The 24764-nt window shown below is 42.6% G+C and overlaps 1 protein-coding gene across 1 annotated transcript; it reads right to left on the bottom strand.

Annotated features, from left to right (window-relative positions):
* Positions 1–6497: 6497 nt before the first annotated feature.
* URB2 (URB2 ribosome biogenesis homolog) lies at positions 6498–24719 on the bottom strand. The gene is made up of 9 exons (XM_010707020.3): positions 24381–24719; positions 23296–23472; positions 18034–21418; positions 16794–16954; positions 13646–13756; positions 12477–12719; positions 11734–11824; positions 10899–11038; positions 6498–7502 (listed from the first exon to the last, which is right to left on the bottom strand). The coding sequence occupies exons 1-9, from the start codon at positions 24504–24506 to the stop codon at positions 7305–7307; spliced, it is 4632 nt and encodes a 1543-aa protein (XP_010705322.2). The 5' UTR covers positions 24507–24719; the 3' UTR covers positions 6498–7304.
* Positions 24720–24764: the final 45 nt, after the last annotated feature.

The raw sequence follows: 24764 nt of genomic DNA, 5'->3' as shown, positions 1-24764 counted from the left end.
ATGCCGCAGCCACCCACAGGTTATTGGGCTTTCTACAGCAGCAACTACATTAAGGTCAATATCTGTAATGTGATACAAAGGAGGTCTGGTTCAATGATCTAGTAGTCCTTCCTGTTTCTAAACTCGTGAATCTAAATAAACAGGACAGGAAGAAGATAGAGGTGAAATCATTTAGCAAGCAGCAGAGCTTACCCCACATGCAAATCGCTGAACTGAGAGCACAGCACTCAACCCACTAAATCAGCAGGTTACATCCATACACTGTGTACTTGTGTGCACTTCGAGAGCACAACAGACAGTGTTTGGGAGATAAAGACAGAGCAGGAAAGCAGGAGTACATTTGGTTTAGATTATTCTAAAGTTTTCAGTGCCTGAGCCTTCCTGCCAGAATCTTTCATGACCTTTCTCCACCTCCTGAGTCCTACAACTCATCCACTGTGAAATGACGTGCTAGATTACGCTGGTTCTCATAAAAACTCCTAAGACATTGTAAGTGTATGTAAATTCAAGCTTTCAAATAGGCTTTTCTTCACCTTGCAATTGCAAGCTATTTTTATGTTCCTCTTTCCTGCTGCAGGTCTCAGCCAACCACAACCTCCTTTTTTGCAATTGCCCGTGCTAGCTTAAACGTTGGGTTGATATGCAGTGACATGTAGGTTAGGGGAGACAGAAGCAACAAAGACTGCACAGATGCCAGGTGGGAGTTGCAGGGGTAGGTGGAACTACACCTAGAATGAAATTGCTCCTCTTTTCATACTGCAGCTTTATTTACCTCTGTACCCTGTTCTTCTCATCATCCCTTCTCCCTTTCAAGTCTTTGCTATTAAAGTTATTAGGAAAATTATTCATTCAATTGCTTGCAGAAGCTGCGCAAAGATAAATACATTCAGCTTAATAAAACTTGTTAGCAGGAAGGAAGCGGAGAATGCCTAATTAATGTATTAATGATTATAATGCACTTTGAAGATGAGAAGTGCCATGAGCTCTAAGGGCATACTTCTGCCCTCAGAAGTCCCTAGAAATTGTGTGCAGAAGTTAATTCTAAACAATACCACTACCACAGTGTGGAAGGAAAAAAGATGCACAACTGCTTCTCAACGCCCGGGCCTACATCTTCCAGGACACAACTGCTTCGGTGTTAAGACAGCATCACTATATGTTCTTCTCCAAAACCAGGAACAGAAGAGTGCTAGGAGGTACCACTTAATGCAAGTTATCCACACACACACACACACACTGTGCGTATCTATGGCCTAGCTGTGATACCACTGTACTTACCTTGAAAGAACAGATAGAAACTTCAAAGCATTGGAAGAAAGTTTAACACCACCATCTCATACTGTTCACACTAACAGATTTTCCCCAGCTCTTAGTTTGAGGGGAAACGAAGCATACAAGAGCCCTTGCTAATAAAGGAGATGCCAAAGATCTGGTGACGTTCTTACAGTAGTAGCAGTTTACAGCAAAAGTGAGGGCAATAGAATAGCAGATGATAATCCCCAGCTACTGCACAGAAAGAATTCTTAGGTCAAAGACTTCCAGCTGGTGAAGTTTCCATGGTTCAGGAACGAAGGTATCTCTCCTCCCCAGTTTTCTCCTCACCCAGACAATGCAGCACATGTTGAGATCTGAAGAACGGATCTGCCCCTTGCAGCAGTATGAAATCTGCCTTTACAGCAAGGGAAAATAAGTAGCTTAGAAAGTCTCCTAGGTGCCACTGCACAACAAAATATGAGGTGCTAATAACAGGTTTCTTAGACACATATTTCCTTTGGATACGCTACCAGGAGGCACATACTCTCAGCTCTCCCTGTTATGGACTTGGGTTATGAAAACATTAATGAGCATAATTTAAAATGTCAGTTTGAAGAAATCAGGTACTAGAAGCACACATTTGCATAGCTGTCTCCTGAAAATACTGAGCAGTCTTGACAAGTCTTAGAAAAGAAAGTAAAATGCACATTAAAATGCACATTAAAAGAACAGCAAGTTTCATGCATGTCTAGTGGGAGGACAAAAGGGACGGGAATTATGCTGTCAGTCTACATGTTTTCCAACAATCACTTAGGATTTTGTGAATAAATGCAATGATGCTCTATTACTTACCTCTCTAGCTCTGAAAAACAAAACCCTCAGTTTAGCCAGCTACCCACAGAGCACCGCACATCCTGCAAACCTCACAAGTCCTTCCAAGGGAAAACTTCTAACTGTGCAAGGGCCGAAGAAATCATGGCCTAGGCGCCGAGGTGACCTGCAGCAGATCCAAGAGTAAAGCCGGACGAAAGCCCTGAGCAGTGAGTGCTGGGGATCTATTGCATCACTGTGAACCGTTGACAGGAACACCCAGTGGTCACTTGTGTTTGGACAGACAGTCTGTGTACAACTTTACAAGGTTAACATCAGTAGCCGTTTGCTCAAGTGTCTTTTCTCAAGTGATAAGCATGGATGGTTACTTTCCCTGTGGGGATTATGAACTGACAGTTACTGAGTGGATGAAGAATAATAAATCATCATTCCCCCCACGAGTTAATGCACAATCTGATAAAGCTGAGGCTTTGTTTGTGCGGGCCATGTAATTCACCAACAGCAGTAATTGATCAAATTTGTTTTTATGGATTTGTCTGTTTGTATCACAACATGAAAATCTGATTGCTTTGTATCACGGGCATTTACTCTTCACTTTGTTTCTTGAAGAATTAACAAAAGCTAAATCCAGCAATACTGCTCCCTGGGGTTACTGAAGGGAACTCCCACATGCTTCTCTAAAACTGGCATGAAAAACTAAACATAAGCCAGTCACTTCTCGCTGCAGTACTGTTTCTTCTCCCACCCACTGTCTCTCACACCTGGTCGTGTGTAAGGACAGTGAGTGCCCACTCACAGTTCACACTGCAGCACACAACAAGGTGCCTGCAATCAAAAGAGGATTCTAGGCAAAAGCAAATTCAAGATGCACTGACAACCAGAAGCAGCCTGGTTTTCCACGCTGCTCTGCTTTCAGCTACCAGGAGCTTCTTTCATTCTTCTGAGCTGCTGATTTCTACCCCAAATCAGATCATTTATAAGATTATCTCAGCAGCAAAGAACTTTGCAATAATGTAACTGCACTCCAAGTCTCCACTTCTTCCCTTCTTCCTCACAAAAGCAGCCGTCCAATGACCCTCAATCCTCAGGACAGGGATGCTCAGTTCTGTCCCTCTTTCTGAGAACTTACAACACAGCTCTGTGAAAGCCTGAAGAATCAACTCCACAAGAAAGCTACAGGAGTAAAACAAGGGGTTCCTGAACCTAACAGAAAACTCAGTTGCTTAATGAACTAACAAGGGACACGTCCTTGACTTCCCCCTTCTTTTATTCATTGCTTGCTTTCTAAATCCACTCCACAACTATCAGTTGAAAGATTCCTGTCCTCTGGCAGCAGGGAAGAGTTGAAAAGACACTACAAAGACTTCTCTGCTGGCCCAGACTCTTTGGCATCTGCCATGAGACATCCAGCTGAGGGCAAGAGATTCATGGAACATTCCCTCTCGGAAGCAGTTGTGAATCTAACTTCAACAGGAAGCAATCAAACCAACACCAACTGCTTTGGGACAGAAGTTTATCTCCACCATACTTAAAAATGCCAGACTTCTGTGTCAGAATAAGGTTTTTCTGACATAAAAGCTATACCAAAAAACAATGAGGCAGCCACTGCTGACAAACTGTTGCAGGCTTGTACCCCTTGCCTTCACCCTTGAGAAGTTACCTACAAAAGACAAAGTGTATTTTGACATCTTCTCTACTTACTATCTTTAGAAATAGGTAGACAAAGTCAGCATCCTTCTTCAAGAATAAAAGGATGGAAGCACAGCTTAAGCACCTGGGGTGCTTAATTTATTCTTCCAAATTCTCATGAAGAACTGTTGAAGGGTTTGCTTGAGGGCTCTCCTAGTCTAAAAGCTCTGAGACGGTCACAAGGACATGCTCTCTTTCACAAATTTTCCAGGCCTTAGAACTGCCAGCACTCCTCATCCTCTGTACTTTAAAAAAGTGAATACAAATCAGTGTTACTCCTTAGCATCTTACAGTGTAGATACATTAACACAAGCATCTTCCTTTTTGGAAGCTTTAACCATTTGCAGAATAAATCACTAATTATCCTGCAGTGGTAAAACAACCAATAAGTGATACTTATAGCACACTTATGTTTATTATTGAAAAAAGAAAATCAAGCAGTTGTTTTGCTGAAAATAATATTTTAAAAAATGCCATGGTTGCAAATACTGCTTAAGACAAAAATGCAGTTCTCCATCTGAATGGCTAGAATCTATTTCAAGCAAAAAAGCAATTACTGTACCTCAAGGCAAGTGCCCTTATAAGTCAGTACAACACAAAAGACTGTACAGCCCCAGTATAGCAATTATCACTGCAGCCATCCAGTAGTTCAATAATAATGATGTGGGAATCACTCAAAGTAGTCCTTTACTTACAGTATTATGTTTTAGCCAAAAAGGAAGCTTTGGGAGGAGCCCTCTGTTTGCCAAGCCACAGACCCACGTTAAAAAGGTAAATAAATCAAAGTTACTGATCCATTTCAAACTCAAAGGAAAGTGCTCAGGACATTGTCTCCTCTCAAAAGGTAAGAAAGAAGTTATTTTTTTCTAAACAAGCAGAATAATTTCTGCCATCCTGCACCATTTTTTGGCATTTCTATCCTATATAGCAAGATAAATTAAGCATCAAGCACCACCCTCTGATAAGCAGAAAAATCTGCTGATTTTCACAGCAGCTGCATAAAAATAAGGGATACATAAAACCAGCATGATCTCGACAGTCATAGCTGTTTTTCTTGTCCATTGTGCCTCTTAGTTCACATTTGAGTTTGTTTCGGCATAGCAGAGCCGTGCTCAGTTACAAACAACAAACCCAGGCCAAAATGACCACCACCACACCCAAGGCACACACCGTGTATGTGGCACAGCCACTGGCATCTGATGTACCAGGCTGCCTACAGGAAGGACTCCTCTTAGCACAGCAGCACTGAGAGAAGCCCTTGGAAAAGATGCACTGCATCAACAGTTGGAAACCTTCCAAGGTAACTGCAAAGACCATGGAACTAACGCTCGGCTGGAAGGAAGGATGATATCCAGTCCTGTAGTTTGCTTCTTGCAAGTCCTCCAGCTGCCTGGTGCTCAGAGTCGGCAGCTTAGAAGAAAGACGACTTTGAAACGATAGGATTTCCTGTGGTGTCTTTGTATCTCTGCAGGATGGCTCCATCGTGTGACAAAAGAGGAACACTGCACCCCAATGGGGTAACTGTAACAAAGCCTGCTTTCTCAGCATGTGGTCCTATGCCAGTGATTTAATTTATGCCAGCTAAAAAACCCAGAGCAGCTCTTGGACAAAGAGATGGGATTGGCAAATGAAATACTGCCTTATCTTTAACCCTTTTGTAACTCCTACACCGCAACACTGCTTTGTGTTTGAGAATTTTGATGGTCAGGCTGGAGAAGGAAGAGGACTGTGGGATAAGCTGTGATCACACAGCACACTTGAAATAAAGATTTAGTTGTGGCAGGGTTTTCATTTTGCATTCATTCAAGCCCTGTCTCCTTTTTATAGCAAGACTGCTATTTTTGTCACCAGTGCCCACATAAGGCAGTTACACACTTTCATTTCCAAGCCAAGATAGAATTTAGAATAAATGAAGAGTTATTATTGATGAAATAAAACTGATACCAAGTAGTTTACCTCCTGTACAGTGATGACTAAGATGTTATTCACTCTGTGGTCTGCACTCAGGAGCTTTTAAGTTGCATGCGTGGCTTGCAAACATATGGCTACATCAAGGGAGCCCTGACACTTGCAAACCAGAACTGCTACCTCACTTCCTTCCTCCCCCGCTTTAAACACAGTTCTCCTTTTTTTCACCACTCTTTCCAGATCCTCTCCCACTGTCCATAACCACCCTCCTTTTACTAGCAGCCCTCCTCCCTCAGAGCCCATTCAGCTCAGCCCAGTTCACACACATTTCCCTTCTGAGAACAACCGGCACTTCACTGTCCCACAGCCCCAGGAGTTTAATACAGCAGTAACTGCCCTTCCAACTCCTCCAGTTACCCCTCAGCCCTGCTCACGTTCTCCATTTTTGCCACACAGTCCCTCCTGTGCTGGCTAAATGTCACCCATTGAACCAGAGAAGGTGCTCCTCGCATTCCCAGTAACAAGCCTGGAGAGAAAGCCCTGAATGCTGTGCAAGCACCATTAACATCCAAAACAGCAGCATGTTACCAACACTTCTAAACAAAAATGCAAAGCCCAGCACCAGAGGAGCTGCTATGAAGAACATTATCAGCCCAGCAAATTCCACTCCTCCCCTGTCCACTCTATAACCTAAGAGAGACTATCATTTCTGAGTAATGAGTTCTTGCTATATACATATGTGAAGACTGTTTTACCACTTACAAAAAAGTTCACATTTTAGTCTGCACCATTTTCAACATAATAAAATTCTGTAGTTTGGCTAATGAAATTTATTTGATAAATCCTCCTACAAGCTCAATTATGATTAATTTACCACAGCTGATTAGTGTCAGCTGAGTTGCAATAAGGGCTTGCTTTTATCATTGAGTGAAAGCAAAGCACCAGGGCTCAGCTTAGACCAAAGAGGTCTCCGATAGGTCTTGATATTTAGCATTTGTCACAAGATAATAATGCACAGTGAGGGCCACCACAGCTCAGATAACTGTTAACTGCTTTATGATAGTAAATAGACCAAAGCTTTAAGTTGTCAGTCTTTCCGATTATCAGGAGGATCACAAGGTGATTCTGGTGGGAAGGAATCTCAGTAGGTCAGACTGGGCTGCTCAGGGCTGGATTCAACAGCAAAACCAACCAAGTAAGAAGATACAGTAAAGAATTTTGAAAACACAGTATTTCAACAGCTATGTAGCATTCACAAAGTTCTTCAGTAAAAAAATGTAAAGTAACAGCATATAAAAATATAAGTATTCTAACTGCTTTAATTCTGCTTACCGTATATATGAGTTATAGCCCTCGTAGGCTTTAACACCTGACTATTGCTTCCACAGAAAAGTTACATGATGTGTCAAAGCCCAAAACCTGACATCTGCAGCCAGTCTGCAGCATTCTCCCAGCAGGTTCACATGGGGCCTGCATAGGTGCAGCAGTTCTGCCACTCGTGCACAGAGTAGGGTTGTTTTCCCTCCCCATTTCCCCTTACAAAGGTTGGTCACAGAAAAAAGGATTTTCTGCACACTGCAAGATCACTTCATAGCTGATTGCGTGGCACTGGACAGAATTCATCATGCAGTGAACTTCTCCTCTCCCTGTTTTTTTGCTTTGTGGTAGTGGTTGTAATCACTGTACAGATCCTTGAAGACCTCCCTTACACCTGCTGGTAGCGATGCATTTAAAAATTTGATGTCCTGATCAATGCAAAGGTCAAGTATGTGATATATCCCCTCTGTGAGATGTTTCTTCACAGCCGGGTGCAAAGTCACCTACAAGAGGAACAAAAATGCATTAAACTTGAGGACAAAAAGGCAAGAAAACACCCTTCCCATTGTGGGTGTACATTAAGTGCTGACAACGTCTTATTCAACGCATCTGACCATCTGGAATAGTCCATTAAATAAAATCTGAAGGGTCATCTTACTCAGTATTTTCCTGATTTTTGCAAATATGTTTTGCAGAACAAGCATGCCCTTTGCAGTAAAATGCATACGACTGCTACTATATGCACTGATGCAGCGGCAAAGACATTGATCATCTCTGGAATCATATGAAAACTCCTCAGCAGAAAAACTGTAACTAAAAAACCCTAAAATACTTGCTCTGAATTACACATTTCAATAGGTTTTGTACATCTCATTAGCTGTATGCTAGTATATTCCAGTACCAAACAAGCACCAACTTTAGGCTATTCTATGATTCACGTTGGGCAGCCGTATCTTACCAACTGGATATACTCTAGCAATTCGTATCTGAGGATTTCAAGATATAAGCTTTAATAAAAGGAGCCCTCCAAAAGCTTGGGACACATGAATTTCCTTGATCTAATATTGGAAATCAAGTACCTCATCATGCAGGAAGCTGAAGGAAGAACTGGAAATACAAGCAAGGGTTCAGTGCCCTGCTTTTGATATTCTTTCTGCTTAAGCTACAGCCAGCAAAACCACGCACTACAAAGAGGACAACTCCAGAGCCCTCTGGTGCTTCAGGCAAACTGGAATTTGTCCTGTGCTCACAAATCACTTGCTAAATGCCTCACTGCCTTCTGCGGTGCTGGCCTCTGGCATAACCACATTATTTTTGCCACAGAATTGTATCTTATCTTTGCTGAATCCTAAAATTAGCTTTATGCCTCCAGACCTAAGCCTCTGCACTCCAGGCCTAATGAAAATTACATAAAGTCTGTCATTAAAATTCAGACTTCTTTCTTCCTGAGGCAACTAATAAACTTTCCACTAATGAAGTGCACTCCTAATCACTGTGACAGGATCCTGCTCTTTCTGCCCTAAACACAAAACAGCTAATACATTTTATTAGAGCTGCCAACATAGCTGGGAAAAAACAGACAGTGGGCATTAAAGCACATATGTCTTTCTTTTGATCTATGACCCTGAAGAGCTTGCACGTCCAAAAGTTTGACAGCTGATCTGCTAGGAGGTTTGTAAAGGATGTTACTTTAGTGTATGATAAGGAGAAATAACAGAATAGTTGTGCACTGTAGTTCCCAGTGAATGCATTGGATTTATCTTTTCCTTCCTAGAGCTGAGGAGGACAGGGAAAACCATAGATACTGACACTATAGATTAGACATCCCACTTGGGACAAGCACGTACCCCAAAGCTACAGTTTAATCCTTCACATGATTAGACTGTATCCATGGCTTATTTGGACCATTCTTGCTTTGTAGTGCAGTTTCCTATAAACACCCTCCAATAACGCTACGGGAAGCAGAAGCAAAGATTTAAACAGATGCCACTACTAACTGGCAGTTAATTATGCTTGTAAGTGTTTTATGGTCTATATAGTTAGCACAAGCAATTTGTCAAGCATTACAGAACACCTGATGTGAGACATTAAGAGCGTGAAGAGGCATTTCACTATTGCTGACTCAAGCAAGAGTTTATACACAAAAAGGGAAAAGCACTGTCAACAATGTGTAAGTGGCTATTGATGCCAACCACTCCAGCAAGGAATCATTTTAGGTTATAACAAAACAATTCACCAGGGTATTTATTTCCTGGTATAGAGGAAGCAACGAGGGAACTACTACACAGCTATATTAGGAAAAAGTGTTTGGGCCAGTAGCTATTCTAAGTTCTAGCTTGCACATTTTTAAAAGGGTTCAAGTAAGTGTGCAGATACCCACATAAAAACTTAAATTTAATATGTTTTTCTCATTTACCTTTCAAAGACCACTCAAGGTCTTCAGACACAGGCTAAAAGCCACTCAAATAGTCTTTGATGAGATAAACAGTTAAAGGATTTTTTTATCTCCCTCTGAAGAGCAACATAAAAGATATCTATGTGTTTCTTCAAGACTAGCATGCTGAGTCCTCCCTTTCCTCTGATATCCATCAATTCTCAGCAGTTTAATGGTGAAACAAATCGTCACCTGCTTGTTCTGTCAGAGACTGAAAAGACTCCTTTGTCACAGCTTCTTGTAGTTCACTACACAAATTCACTTTTCCACATCCAAAGGTTCCATGCACATATTCCAATCTGCAGCTTCAACTATCATCCACCACTTCTCATTCATCAGCAAAAGGATTTACACAAAACTTTCCTAGAAGTCTCACAAGACTGTACTCAAGCTTTTAACTTGAAAAGTCATTTGACAGTTCAAGCCAGGCTTCACTTTGAATAAAGGCTCTACATTCAGTGGTGAACAAAATCCAGTGAAGTTCAGAGCTAGTTCAATAGAACAGAACTAGTCTTAATTCATCCCTAGTTTTTCAGAATGGCTTAGGTTGGAACGGAATTTAAAGATCATCTGGTTCCAATCCCCCCAAATCTTCTAATAGATCAGGCTGTCCAGGACCCAATACAATCTGGCCTTGAATGCCTCCAGGGATGGGGCATCCACAGCTTCTCTGGGCAGCCTGTGCCCGTGCCTCAGCACCCTCTAAGTGAAAAATTTACCCCAACATCTAATCTAAACCTCTCCTTTTATTTAAAGCCATTCTCCCTCCTCCTCTGACTATCTGCCCATGTAAAAAGTTGGTCGCCCTCCTGTTTATAAGCTCCCTTTGAGGGACTGTGCACAAAAACAGCATCTCTTGTGCAGGTCTTTTGACCATAAATTTTTTAATGGCAAAACTGGCTTTCAGAAGAATGTGAGGTTCAGATGAGGTATCAGCTTTTAGAGGAGGTTCAGATCAGCTACTAGGAAAAAATTCTTTATCATGAGGGGGGTAAAAGACTGGAACAGCTTTCCTAACAAAATGATTGATGCCCTGCGCCTGTCAATGTTCAAGTGGCATTTGGATAATGCCCATAGTAATACACTTTATTTTTTTATGAGTCCTGAAGTGGTCAGACATAGCATCAGATAGTCTTCTTACCACAGAAAAAAATTTAATAAAGTTAATCTCTGTATTTTTGTCTATGTCCAGACTAGAGCCATAAATAACTAGCAGGTACTGGCAATGCATGCAGCATTCAAGTCCTGGTGAAATCTAAATTCATTATGTTGGAGAGAATAGCAATCTGAATTTAGGTCTTGTTGTGAGAAGCTAGACTGGCTCTGGCCCATCCTTTTAGAAAGTTGTTAGGAGTTGGGTAAGAAAGATTCTCAGGAACTCCTGCTCAAAATAAGTCTGGATCAGAACTGCATCCGCACAAGGCATATGCCAATACAGTGGCACTTTCAAAACAGAACACGTTACCTTCTGCAATTCCGTCACATACTGAGCCACAATGAAAGCAGAAAACAAAGTGAATTCCTCTGTTTTTGCAGCAATGTGACTATACATCCTTTCCACAAGGTGTGCACATTTCAGTATAACTTCAAATTCATCTGTGTTGCCTAGAACAGAAAGCAAGTTACAATCTGTTATTCAAGCGTAAAAAATGCCTTTTAAAAAAACAAACTCACACACAAAGCCAACACCAGCTTATTCATTTTATCTGTTTTTGAAAAGCCACAGCTGAGAGGTCCCCCCCACACCCTCACAACACACCACATGCATCTCTTACAATGGCTGATTTGTAAGAGGATACTAATTCCAACTCTACACACACTGCAATGTAAGAGGTATCTGTCAGATATGCTGAAGAGTTGAAAGCAGCAGCTATTGTCCCTGCCATGATTCAGACCCAGCTAACACCAGGGAAGTGAAAATAAGGATACTGGGAAGTGATATTCTCTACCTGATAGAAAATCAGAAGACATCACTTAGAAATAGCACAGTAATAGTGCTATAAATAGTAGAAAGCTCTCTGATGACATTTATTAGGTGAAATATAAGAGCAGAAGCCACAGCACTAGAGATATTAAAGTGAGATTGGAGAGATCACCTGAGAGTTCACTCTTTCAGTAGGCAGTGAATGAGAAGAACCAATACAAACAAGGAAGAAGGGAAATCTAGACATCATGCATATATATGAGTATTAACATACAGACACACACAGTTGTGGGCAACACACATCAGCTGAGACAAAACTGAACGTGGAATAATAATAGTGCACATATACAGTATGGAAATAGAAGAGATATGACACCTCTGTCCCCTCTCTGACGTCCTTCAACCATGACAGAAGCAACCAGACGATGAAAACTGTTCAGAAAAGATGGTGCAGCTTTCAACATCACCTGCAAAGACACAAAGTAAAAACACCTGAGATCACGTGATAAAGCATGTGGCAAGGGCAGATGTGTATAGCATTCCATAGTAAGAGGGAAATTAACTCCTGAGAAGGAAACTATGTGGCTTATACAGGTATCAGGAGCAAAGACTATCTTCTCATTTTTCATTCGGTACAGACTCCAGCAGATAAGAATCCTAGAGCAGGTCTACACTCATGAGCAATATGCAAACATCACATTAGAATTACTCCATCTCCGCAAAGCAACATTTGAATTTATACTCCCATGTGTAGGGAATTTGCACTTGCTGGTGGAGAAGCTGTGTAGTCATACTCAGAGAACACAGGGTCCAGGAACACTACAGACCACTGTGAAAAGAGTCTGGATAGACAGCTTTTACCACAGGCTTTTAGCAAAGGCACATCACCTTGCTGGAAAAACAATCTGCTGCTGACAGCTCACAAAGCAAGCATAAGACAGCAGAGCAGTAATTGAAGTGATGTGATTTTGAGGTTCTTACATGAAAAGTGGTACAATGCACTTTCACTCAAGCAGGACAAATAATATCAAGAAAACTCTTAAAAAGTTTCTCATCACCAGCTTTTGACTTGGTTCTTTCTGCTTTTTCCTTCCTTCTCCCACCATCTCAGAGATATACCTTTGGATGACACTGCACAATAGAAAACAGGACTTCATGGACTCCCAGAAATACATTCTCATAGTCTTCTATCTTCAGATGATCCAGAGGGACTGTTAGGAGGATGCTGAATGCCAACGCCACATGGTGCGGATTCAAGAGAACCCCTTCTCCTTGCCTTAGCAGAGCTGCTGCAGTCTTTAGAATAGGTACAGCTATGTTGGAAGCCAGTGACTGGTCCTGACAGGCCTCTTTGGTTTGCAGCTACACAAGAAACAGAGGAAGAATGTCAGCAATCTTTCATAAGCATTCAAACAACAGAGAACCACACTACTTTGACTTGAGTCATTAGAACTAGACTGGTGCAAGCTAGACTGTAGAGAGACTCCTTCATTTTCAGCAATTCTGTTGTAACTGCATCCTGAACAGAGGATGCATGTGATGTTTTTCAGGTGAGCACTGCTATAATGTGGAATTGTAACTATTTCCCAGCCTCCTGATAAAGTGGACTACTCTACACTACAGTAGCCAGCATTTCTTTATACTTCCTCACACGAGTGCATTGATCCAGTTCCCTCTTCTGCAAGCATGCAGAAAAAGAGCAGAAATTGCAAGTTCTGTTTCCCAGCACTGTAGAGCCAGCATCTGACAAATAGTGGTCCAGACAGAGACGCGTCACCGTGATAGAAGAAAAAAAAAAAAATTATATAACTAGGTTTGAATGCTGCACAGTCAAGGACATAAAGCCTGGATTTTATTACTGTCAGTTAAGTTTCCTATTCTAAAAATCAGTGAATTTTTTAATATGAGCACATTCATTCTTTTGTCTGTTTTGCTGCTGTTAGCTTTTTTTGTGACATATGGCTGATGGTTTTCCTCCTCCTTTATACAGGAAGGAGGAGGACAGAAGATCCAGAGTCTTTCTCTATAGCCTAACAAGCCTCTTCCAAGCTCCAGATTACACACTGCAGTCCCAGAAAAATTATTACAAATAAGAAGTGGATGACTTACACACAGGAGGAGGTTTATCAGACAGCAGTGAGAAAAGATTTACACAAGACTGTAACAGCGAATGTGGTATGGATACTTTTTTGTTCCAGTATTCCTTTGTGCATGTTACAGATGCAATTACTACAGACTCCAACAAATAAAAGGGATAGGTAATGAAGTTACAATAAATAGATACTTACGGCTAAAGCTGTGATTATCTGTGGGCTGGCAAACCAGAAAGCTTTCTCTTTGTCTCCACTTAATGGGCAGCTGAGCAACAATTTGATTAGCGTAATAGCTGACAATACTTCCTGCAGAAAGCAGATTGACAATCAGTCATAGTACAAGGTACACTGGTTCCTTTCAAGCACAAAAGAGCTCTTTCAAGGGCTGTGACAGTTTTGAGCATTACCAGAGCCTTGACACATGAAAGTCCTTACACCAGCATAGCCCTCTGGAAATAGCAAAATAATTACCAGCTCAACGAAATTCAGTGTGCTGAGCAGCACAAGCCCAAATATACAGCCTACTACATTTATTTTAGAGTCAACTTACTGTATGAAAAGGTTGAAGCGATTTTTAAGGAAGGAAAGTCTTTTTTAGCAGCCACGACATAGCAGAAAGAAGCAGGAGGAGTATAGGGACACTGGTATACTAAAATATAGTAAGAATGCTGCATTTCGTAGCAAGACTTTTGTTTGTGTAAAAAAAAAAAAAACCATCTGGTTTTGACAAACTGAATAAAGAAACATACTACAAATCAAAATGGTCTTATCACCGTATATCAACCTTGGAGCACTTACATATGTATGCCAGTGCTTATATACACTCAGGTGGGTAGACTCACACACATATATTCCAGATTTCAAACAGCCATCAAGAATTGAAGTGGCATATTCATGTCTACTTCTGAGAAAAAAGACGATCAGATAACTCCTAAGTTTAATTCAAGTCTTTATCTCAAATCACTGAGTTTTCTATGGAGGGTGCAGCTGGCTTTATAGCCTGAAGTGTTCCATGTGTTACCACTGCTGCTTAAGCTTTTCTGGAGAAAGGCATAATAAAAAGCTACTGAGTAGTATTTTTTTAGTAGTAATATTACTATTACAAAGTAAAAGTCATTTTAGAGACAAATACCAAAGGCATGACTGCAGCCTTTGCTTTATTTAAAACTACTATCATTTTAAAAAATAATGTCTTTAAAGCTGTCAATAAGAGTCACAGACAAACAGTAGTTAACCTCATGGACTGCTAATATCTGTTCTAGAAGGGCTCTAATCAGAAAGTAAAAGAAAAGATTCAGCGTGGCAGAAATCTTCAGCATCACAGACGTGATTTCTGTTGAAAATACATGGAATTAAGGCTACTGAGTCATAAAGTGGAACCACACTTAGCAAGGGAAAAAATAACAAGAAGGGATTCTACAGGTACACAGATCAGAAGAGTCAGTCCAAGGAGAGAGGACCCTCTCTGATAAATGACAAGGGAGAATTGGTTACAACAGACATGAAGAAAGCTGAGGGACTCAACGAGTTCTTTGCCTCAGTCACTCCCGGCAGTCAGGCTACCCACATTTCTTGTGTCGCTGAACTTCTAGGCAGCAGCTGGAGGAGCAAAATCCCTTCTAATGTAAGCAAAGAGCAAGTTCAAGACCACCTGTTGAGGCTGAAAGTGAACCAGTCCATATGAGTCTGGATTACATGCATTCCAAAGTCCTGAAGGAGTTGGCTGATACGGACACCAAGCCACTCTCCATCATATTTGGGAAGTCGTGGTTGCCAGGTAAAGTCCCCGGTGACTGGAAAAAAGGAAATATCACTCCCATTTTTAAGAAAGGGAGAAAAGAAGACCCAGGGAACTACTGGCTGGTGAACATCATATCTGTGTCTGGGGGGGGATCACAGAGCAGATCCTCCTAGAAGAGATGTAAAGGCATATATAAGATGAAGAGGTGATCCTAGACAGCCAGCACAGCTTCACAAAGGCAGATCATACCTGATCAATTTAGTGGTCTTCTTTAATGAAATGACGGTAGTGGCAGACAAAGGAAGGCCACCTGATATCATCTGCCTTTGACGTGGTCCTGCACCTTCTTTCTAAATTGTAGAGATATAGATTTGAAGGCTGTACTACTCACTACTCAGTGGATAAAGAATTGGTTGGATTGTTGCAGCCAGAGGGTTGTGGTCAACAGCTCTATGTCTAGCTGGAGGCCAGTCAAAAGTGGTGTCCTCCATGGGTCCATCTTGGGACAAGTATTCTTTGACATCTTTATCAATGATACAGACAGTGGGATTGAGTGTACTCTCAACACCAAGCTGAGTGGTGCAGTTGACACAACAGAACTAAGGGATGCCATCCAGGGGGACCTGGACAAACCTGAGAAGCGGGCCTATGTGAACCTAATGAGATTCAACAGGGTGAAGAGCAAGGTATTGCACTTGAGTTGAAGCAATCCCAGATACGTGTACAGACTGGGAGAAGAATTCATAGACAGCAGCCCTGCAGAGAAGAACTTGGAGGTTCTGGTGGATGAAAAGTTTGTCATAAACAGTGTGCACTTGCAGCCCAGAAAGCCAACAGTATCCTGGGCTGCATCCAGAGTGGTCAGAAGAGAGAGGGAGGGGATTGTCCCCTACTACTCTGCCCTCATGAGGCCCCTTCAGGAGTACAGGGCCCCGGGTACAAGAAAGATATGAGCTGTAGGAAGGTCAGAGAAGGGCCATGAAGATTATCAGAGGGCTGGAACACCCCTCCTATGTAGAAAGGTTGAGAAAGCTGAGCTTGTTCAGACTAGAGAAAAGAAGGATCTGGGGAGACCTTATTGCACCCTTCCAGTACGTCAGGGGAGCTTATAAATAGGACAAACACCAACTTTTTACAAGGACGGATAGTGACAGGACAAGGGGAATGGTTTTAAACTAAAAGAGGAGAGATTTAGGTTAGATGATGGAAGGAAATGTTTTACTCAAAGGGTGGTGAAATACTAGAACAGGATGGCCAGAGAAGCTGTGGATGCCCCATCCCTAGAGGGGTTCAAGGCCAGGTCGGACAGGGCTTTGGGCAGCCTGAGCTGGTGGGTGGCAGCCCTGCCCATAAAGTGGGAAGTGGGTTGGAACTAGAAGGGTCTTTAAGGACCCTTCCAATCCAAAATATTCTATGGTTCTATGAAAATGGTCAGAAGGTTTTTCCAGTAAGTTTCCATGAACACTCCACCTCTCTCAGTTCATGTCCATAACATACCTCAACACAGTTACCAAACTCTTTAACCACATAAATTAATTTGACCAAACCAAGTTATAGAAAACTGAAGAAAGAACTTGACAATAAACTGAGCTCATTCCTTACTTTAGCCTTCTGTTGCCAAGCGTTCCTTATTTCAAGTCCTTGCAGCACCAGCCTCATTATGGCATAAAATTCTTCAGCAGAGCAGTTCCCCAGTAGCTGCACAACCACCTCTGTCAGCTCCACCTCTATACTTTGAATCACCTGAATTGTGATCACAGGACCTGCACAATGAAGAGGCACAAGCAAGTTTCAGTTCGTAAGACAGAGACTTCCACAGAAACAAGGTGAATCAAAACTTCAAACAGCAATGTGGGTACTTTTTCAACTCATTTACAATGGGCCCCAAGTATTCCCTTTATCCCCACCACCACGACTAGTGCAATGAATTGCTCTTCTCAAGTATTTACTACCCTAGAGTTTACAGAGCAGTCACCATACTGATAAAAAGCCCTCAGAAACATGGAAATGCTACAATAAAGCTTGTGCAGAAGCCAAGAAAATGGGCTGCACAAGCTGCCAGGCCGTACTACAAGTGTTGGACAAAAAGCCATCATAAGTCAAGGGCGTTAAGCTGAGAAAGTTCAGATCACTACTGATCACCAGTCATACTCTTCATTTGCTCAATTATTACTACACAGACAGTCCTGAACTAGTTTGCATCTTACACTACTGTGAAGGCTTGCTTCTCAGTTCCACAAGTATCCACTGGATTTATGTCAATGACAAAAAAGTCTTCCTTAACAGGAATCTATATTTCAATTTATGAAATGCCTTATTCTATTTATTAAAAAAAAAATGAGAGAAAAAAAGCTTTTTACAGAGATTAATCATCTCCTCAGGTTAAAGCACTTCAGCAATCTAACACTAGGAAAGCTAGGCACAGATTGAGGAGAGAGAAGACAGCAAAAAAGTTATAATGATACACATTTCCAGATAGTTCCTAGTCCTAATATGAAATCTCTATCCTCACAGTGCCCTGCACTCAACCCCACAACATTTTAAATTAAGCCATACTCCCCTTCGGTGCAATATGTAATAAAGAACTAAAAGATGAATATGCCATAGGTGTTTACAACTTCCAGAAGATTCTTATCAGATCAGACAGCGGCTGTGGTCCAGGTACTACAACATTGCCTCCCTGATAATTTTTCTATTAAGCATTTTTAAAAAAGCCTACTGCTTCAACTCATATAAACAGGTACAGAATTTTTTAAAAGCTGTATATTTTACATAAGCAGCTTTAAACTTGCTTCTGCCACGGAAAATTAGTGATGGAAGCGAAGAAAGGGAGATTTCATACCAGTGAGAAGCTTTTGGATAGCAACAACAACAGAGACTGCATTTTCTTTTCCAGGATACAGCTCTGGTACTGAGCAGAAGACTGCTAAAAACCGCAAGGCAGACTGAAGGAACTGCAGATGATCTCCTGCAGAGGGCAGCTCTCTCAGTATCTGAGAGTAAAACTTTTGGTACAGTTTAACACGTGATTGATCCAAAAACGCACAGGACTCCACAGGATTCTTTTGCCAGCCCTTTCTGACAGCATGGCTCAAATCTGCCTTGAGAAGAGTCGTGACAGATGGTATAAATGCTACAGGCAAATGGTGGTTCAGGGTGTTACTCTGAAGACCATGCTCAATAGCTTTTCCCATCTGCTGAACTACTGGCTCCAACAAAGCAGACAGAATGTCTGTAGACTGCAGCTTCTTTTCTGGTTGCTTCTGAAGATAGAGTGTGAGGACGTGACACAATGTGGTGAATGACAAAAGCAATAATTGCTCAGCTGCGGGATTCCAGTTTTTCCAGCATTTGCTTTTCACTGCACCAACATCTGGCTTGCAGCTTGAGAGGAAAGAGACAAACTTTTCCAAGTTAAGCTTCACACTTTGCCTTCTTTCAACAATCATCTGAAGAAAGTGTTCCAAAGACGCTTGTGCTTCCTGGAGATATTCTGCCCAAACAGGAACAGTCAAAGTATCTGCAAAGGATTTACTAGCTGTAAGCTGGGATGTTAGGATGGCCTCAAGAATATCACTGGCGTGAAAAACTTTAAAAACAGAGTTGGCATTCCTGCCAGCTTGCAGACATCTGAGGAGATGAAAGCAGGTACTTAAAAACTTCAGTGATAACAGCTTGCTGCAGGAGGTACTAGTCCTGGTATTGGCTATCAGGGACAGCAGCAATAAAAAACACCGGATACAGTCAGAGGGAAGAAGACTGTCCAGTTTCAGAAGCGAAGTAATTTCCAGCAAAGTCAGGCAGCTTTCTACTTGACTTTCCTTCAGAATGACAGGGGAACAATTTTTTGCTAACAGTAATACACACTGGGCAACCTTCTCCAGAGTTTTCCAAGATAAACTGGGCTCATCTTTTGGTTGGTTGTTTTCTGACAGTGCTTCCAACGCATCAGTCGTTTTGCAAGGACCCAAGATTTCTTCATGCCAAGAGATATCATCTGCAGACAGCTGCAGAAGTGGTAGATCTACAGAATCCTGAGCAGCAGAGGGCAGCACCTTAGTGAACTGATGAATAATGCTGGTCAGAAAAGCACAATGCAGAACCTTCATCTCAGGGAGAAAGGAACTGTGCATCAAACTAAGACAGATCTTTCCAATGCTGATGGAAGGTTCCTGGTCTGTGGCAGCTTCCTGTGCTCTGGTCAATACTAATGTCTCCAAAAGCACATCTGCAATGTCCTGTACATTTTTCAGGGAAATATATGGCAACAGGATAGTCAGGTTGGAGATGACAAGGTGACAGTGTGCTGTGGGGTAGGTGAGATCATTTATTGTGCAGATATCTCCATCCCATGGTTCAGATTCTCCTCTGCTCATGCTAGCTCTCCCAGACTCTATGATGAAAGCTGCAGCTTGCTGCAAGGCCTGTACATCGGCTTGAGTCTGCATTAAAATCATCTTCATTTTCTGAAGTGCAAGCAGTTCTAAGCAGTATTTACTAGTGGAGGTAAAACTACTTGCAAGTTCCATGACTCTCTCCCAACACTGTTCCTCCACACCAGGAATGAAAGTTGAAATGTCCCAGGGCTTTGCAGCAGAGGCAGCAGAAGCACCACCAATTTCAGCTGATGGAGACACATATTTACAGCAACTAATATTAAACAAAGTGTCTACCTCAACCCAAGTGTAAACAAGGAGGAGAGCAGAGTCACTGGCCTTTCTTAGCCAAAGGTCTGGCTTCTCTTCCTCTCTCCTAGGAGCCTTCAGCAGCTCTATCAGTGGACAAATTACTCCTTGTTGCATCTTGGCCAGCAGATTCTGCATACGAAGAACCACAGGGGAAGGAGTGGCATCATCTAAACTCCTCATGTTGAACAGAAAAGCGTGCAGCACTGAGCTCAATGACATCAGTTTCAAGGCCATGTCAACAGACCTTTCAACTGCAGGAATAAGGAGCTGGCATTTCTCCACTAAGAGACACACAATGTCCAGAATCTGGTTGGGTGGCAGCTCAAGGAGGCACTCGCGAAGTTTCACTGTCAATCCAGCCGACAAGACAGGCAGCCTCAGCTCATCGACAGCTGGCCAGCAAATGACTGTCAGAACCTCCTCAAAAAGCCGTGGGAACTGCCGCAGCTTGGAGTATGTCTGAAAGATAGTGTTGATGAGAGCCTCCTGGGGCTTCTTTGCACGTAGCTCAGACACCTTTGCATCAACCCAAGCAGAGGCCACTAAATCAAGCAGGTCAGGCTCTATTATAAGGTGGTTTAATGACAGTAAGACTTTGAGGCACCTGAACCAAGCTGGGATGGAAGCTTGGGAATGACTCAACAACATCTGCGCCAGCTTGCAGTAAAACCCAAACTGTACCTCCTTGTGCCGTATGCGGTCACTAGCAATGTTATAGATATCACTGTTAAGCACCAAGTTCAGAAGCTGTTCCAAAGCAAGGAGCTCTGTGCTCCAGTCTGCAGGGGAAAGCGTGTCCTCCCCCACACTGTGCTGTAGGCCAGAGAGCCTGAGACAGTCAAAAAGCCTGGTAAGCATGTGGAAACACACAAGGTGGTTTTCTGCCTTGCAGTATGAGTCCAGAAAGAGTTTATATAGCAGGGACACTGCACTAGCCACAACTGGTCCATGAATGGCAGGTTCACAAAAGCCACTGCTCAACTTGGTCTGCACAGTGTTTACTGGAAGCAAGAGATTTTTCAAAGCTCCTTTCTTCTTCTCCTGAGGTTCCCGTTCTGGCAGCAACTCCTCTTTGTAGGACGAGAAGAGCTCAGGCTGGAATAATCCAGCCTGCAGCAATGTCTCTATTTGATTTCGGATTTCCCTGCTCAAGTACTGACGCACGTGGTTGTCATCTGACTGCGTCCAGCTCCGTGTGGTCAGCAAGTGCCTCAGTAGCAGACATGGCTGGAACAAATGGCTTGTCACCTGCCCAAACACACGGTTTGGGTTGGTTTGCTGCCTCTGGATCAGGAGATACTGTATAAAGGTAAGGTGGAGGATGCTGAACAACTGGGAGCTCACAGCATCTTCCGAAGCCAGCTGCTGACATGCCAGCTCAGAGAGCTTGCTGAGGAGGTCAACTAAGAGCTCACTCTTTGCTGTGTAAATGATGGAGAGTGAAGGAGTAGAAAGGATGCCGCTGGAGCAACTCAGCACCGAGCCAATGTTCTGCTGGTTTCTTTGAGAGCAGGCCTCCGATAACCTTTCATTTATGACCTGAATGTTGAAAGAAAAAAAAAAAAAAAACACCCTACAATCAATTTTGTACACAAAGACAAAGCTCATCATAATGAACCAACAACTTTTTCTGTGAGCTCTGGAAGCAAGAAAAAAGGAACAGGGACTTGCCAACAGCTGCTGCTGGGCCTCTCACATCAGACTAGAAGCTTATCTGGTCAGAATTGTGTCTGAGCATTTGTTTGCAACCCAGGAACCCCTCATTTAGTACAGATACTACCAGCAACAGCATACATTACGCATATTTCATCCTAGTAGTAATCCTGCAGAAAGGGAGGGGAGAGAAAATTCCCTCTCTTCTTGCTAAGTCCCCCCAAACTACGTTCCAAATAATCAAACAAAAAAAAGCATACGTAACACATTTTCTTTGATTCAAGAAGTCTACCACAAGCAAAAATGTCTATGACTAAATATCATCATTGCATTCCAATAGGAGCCAAAGCTTCCAGTGCTAATACCTGGAAGCTGAAACACTGTCTTCTCTCTTCTTTAAGAGATACACAGTTCCAAATAACTTAAGTAAAGTTTACTTAAACAAGTTTAATTTGAACTTCCATTTCCCTTCCTTTTCTCAAACTTTGTGTTGATTTCCCCATTTTCACCTTTGATCCTCTTTACATCTGCTCCCTTTTCTCACACCCAAATAGTCTTGCCTTAAAAGCATCCTGGCCTACAGTTCTCAACCAATCTTCAGTCAGACATCTTCACACTCAGTACATGGTTAAATCAGTACACTTTCTCCACCTCCCCTCTCATTCAATTTTCTGTACTTCACAACTCAATTCCAGCAGGTAATGACTGCTTTCCCGTGCTGCCTTCCAACCAGTATACTACTGAAGAGATCATTTTTTAGCCACTTTGACTATCTCCATCACGAGTTCTGTCATTTTTGTAACCAGGATGCTGAAACAATAAGTTAGACTTTCTGGTTCAACTCTGAACTTAGTTAAATTGTAACTGAAGTCTCCTCCATAGATTTTCATCTGAGGCTAAAATAACAAAGTGATTAAGTTCAATAACGATTTGATGCCACCACTAAATTGGTTTAATGCAATTCAGTGAGAAAACTAAAAATTAATATGGGAAAGCTCTGAGACAAACAAACAGCACAATAATTTGCATCCAGATTCACATATCTAGCATGCAAGGTTCCTCCAGTGAAGAGAAACTGAGGAGAACTGCGCCAGAAACACAACACAGGTGAGACAGACACCAAGAAATGCTGGTTAAAGCTCCCACAGGCATACATAGATCTCGCAGAGAGGCACAGACAGGGACATGACAGCACTGCAAGCTGGTCTATTGGGCTGAGAAAGGGCCTAAGCTCATAGTGGAAGGGAAAATCAGAAGGACAACTCATTCAGAGTCATAATGAAAAGCTGCAAGATCTGAGACTGTGCTGTTCAGCAGACCCATCGCAGTGCATAACTACTCATGCCAATTGCACAGAGGAGCCCCTCATTTAGGGAAAAATCACTCCTAAGACTCCTAGGCAAAATGGTAATATAAACATTAAATAATATACAAGAAAGCCATACAGAAACAAACCTTTACTTACCTGAGTTAAATACTTAATTCAGTTCCCACTCAGATAGTTTGAAGACATGAAAGACAGAGGGGCAGATTAACTTGGAGATTATTATTAGAATCCTCTGACTTTTTCAGTCTTAGTCCCACACAAATACAAACCATATTGCAGAACATAAATAGAAGAGTTTTTAATAGAGGTACTAAAAAACATCAGGTTAATTATTATTTATTTCGTGTAACACTCTATCCTGGGAGGAAAGGTCACATATTGTAGAAGACAGGCATTGCTATTCAGTACGTCACAAAATACCCATTGTTTTAGTTACCTGTGCAATTGAAAAGCTGAGAGTGATTGTCTTCCCACTCTTCAAAAGATTCTGTAGCCTTCTACTACGGATAACATTGTCTAGATATGCCCAAAGCTTCTCAACAACTTCGTCCTCCAGTTCAAGTTTCTTATTGTAGTATGAAACCAATGTATGGCTTACCCAATCAAGTAATACCTGTTAACAAATGGGGGGGAAAAAAAAAAAAAAAATCACAAATGTGAAAATATGACAAAACTAGTACCTAATCACAATTACAGCACTCAGTCCCTGAGAAGAGCTCTATGTCCAAGCAGAAAGGTTTGAATGGGCAGAAAAGTCTATTTTTGAAGGTTTCAGTCACCACCTAAATCCTAGACATTTCATTCTAAATCCAGTGCTGGCCCTGTGCTCCCCTGGACCTTCACAGGACAGTCAACACTCTGAAGTCCTTTCATCAGCTTCTTCAGCTGAGACGACAATTCTAATGGGTGACACTAATGAACAAAGGTAATCTTTTAAATCACACACTTGCAAACACAGACAATACATGGGGTACGTTTGATATCCTGTTCCTGGCAGGTTTAAATTTACTACATCGAAACTGAAGCCTAGGAATTTGGATCTATAAATTGGAAGAGACTGAAGACTACTAATTTAAATTGATTTCAAAATGTGGTGTAAGGCTACACCATAACTTATAAGGAACTGAAATAAAAGGAATTCAAGCTGCTCTCAAGCAGAGCAAAGCCCAGTTCCCACCGAGCTTCTGGGCTAGAGGGGCAGCATGAGGCAGTCCTCACTCAGGGAAACCAGAATTTCGCCCAGGGGGGAAAAAAAATTAAGGAGAGGACAAGTTTCAAGGAGACAGCACCAAAACAACCTTCCAGGCAGAAGCCCACGAGCGCCGTGCTTTCCCTGCACATGGGACAGGTAGAGCTAGGCCCGCACCACCACTAAGGAGCACATTAAGCAGCGAGCTCTGGGCTTCGTGACTCATATAATCATAGAATCACCAGGGTTGTGAAGACCTTCAAGATCAGCTCCGTCCCCATCACCTCTGAGGACGCTGGTCCTGCCTGCGTTTGCTACCATACCGCACTTACCTGCTCCTTGTTGGGGAGAAAGCACTGGTGGGAGACCCACGCGAAGCGAGCGAGCTTCAGCTTATCCTCCCAGGGAGTCCTGGAGCTCTTCAGCTTCAGGTGAACCCCGGAGTAGATGGCCGCCATAAGGACACCTCACGGGCCCCGAGGCCGAACAGAGAAGAAATGCGGCCGGTCGAAACGTCCGGCGGAGATAAGAGCGGCGGCCTCGCGGCTCCGACCCCCGCGCGGCACTCACCGCACCACACGCCGCCGGCCGGCCGACCCACGCCGCTTCCGCCCCTCCAGGCCCCGCTAGCCGAGCACCGAGCGCGGGGAGGCGGTGCGGGGCGGTCGGCTCCCATTGGCGGCCGGAGGGCGCCTGCGCGCGGGCCTCCCCGGCCC

This window comes from Meleagris gallopavo, chromosome 2 (assembly GCF_905368555.1).
Source record: "Meleagris gallopavo chromosome 2, MGAL_WU_HG_1.1, whole genome shotgun sequence".
NCBI classification, from domain to species: Eukaryota; Metazoa; Chordata; class Aves; order Galliformes; family Phasianidae; genus Meleagris; species Meleagris gallopavo.
This window is presented reverse-complemented; position numbering and strand designations above follow the sequence as displayed.

Coding starts and splice junctions, on each gene's coding strand:
- URB2 (XM_010707020.3), bottom strand. CDS start 24,506: ATGGCGGCCATCTACTCCGGGGTTCACCTGAAGCTGAAGAGCTCCAGG. Junction 21,419..23,295: donor TCAGCTTTTCAATTGCACAG/GTAACTAAAACA, acceptor TTCAACATTCAG/GTCATAAATGAAAGGTTATC. Junction 12,720..13,645: donor AGATAATCACAGCTTTAGCC/GTAAGTATCTAT, acceptor TTTCTTGTGTAG/CTGCAAACCAAAGAGGCCTG.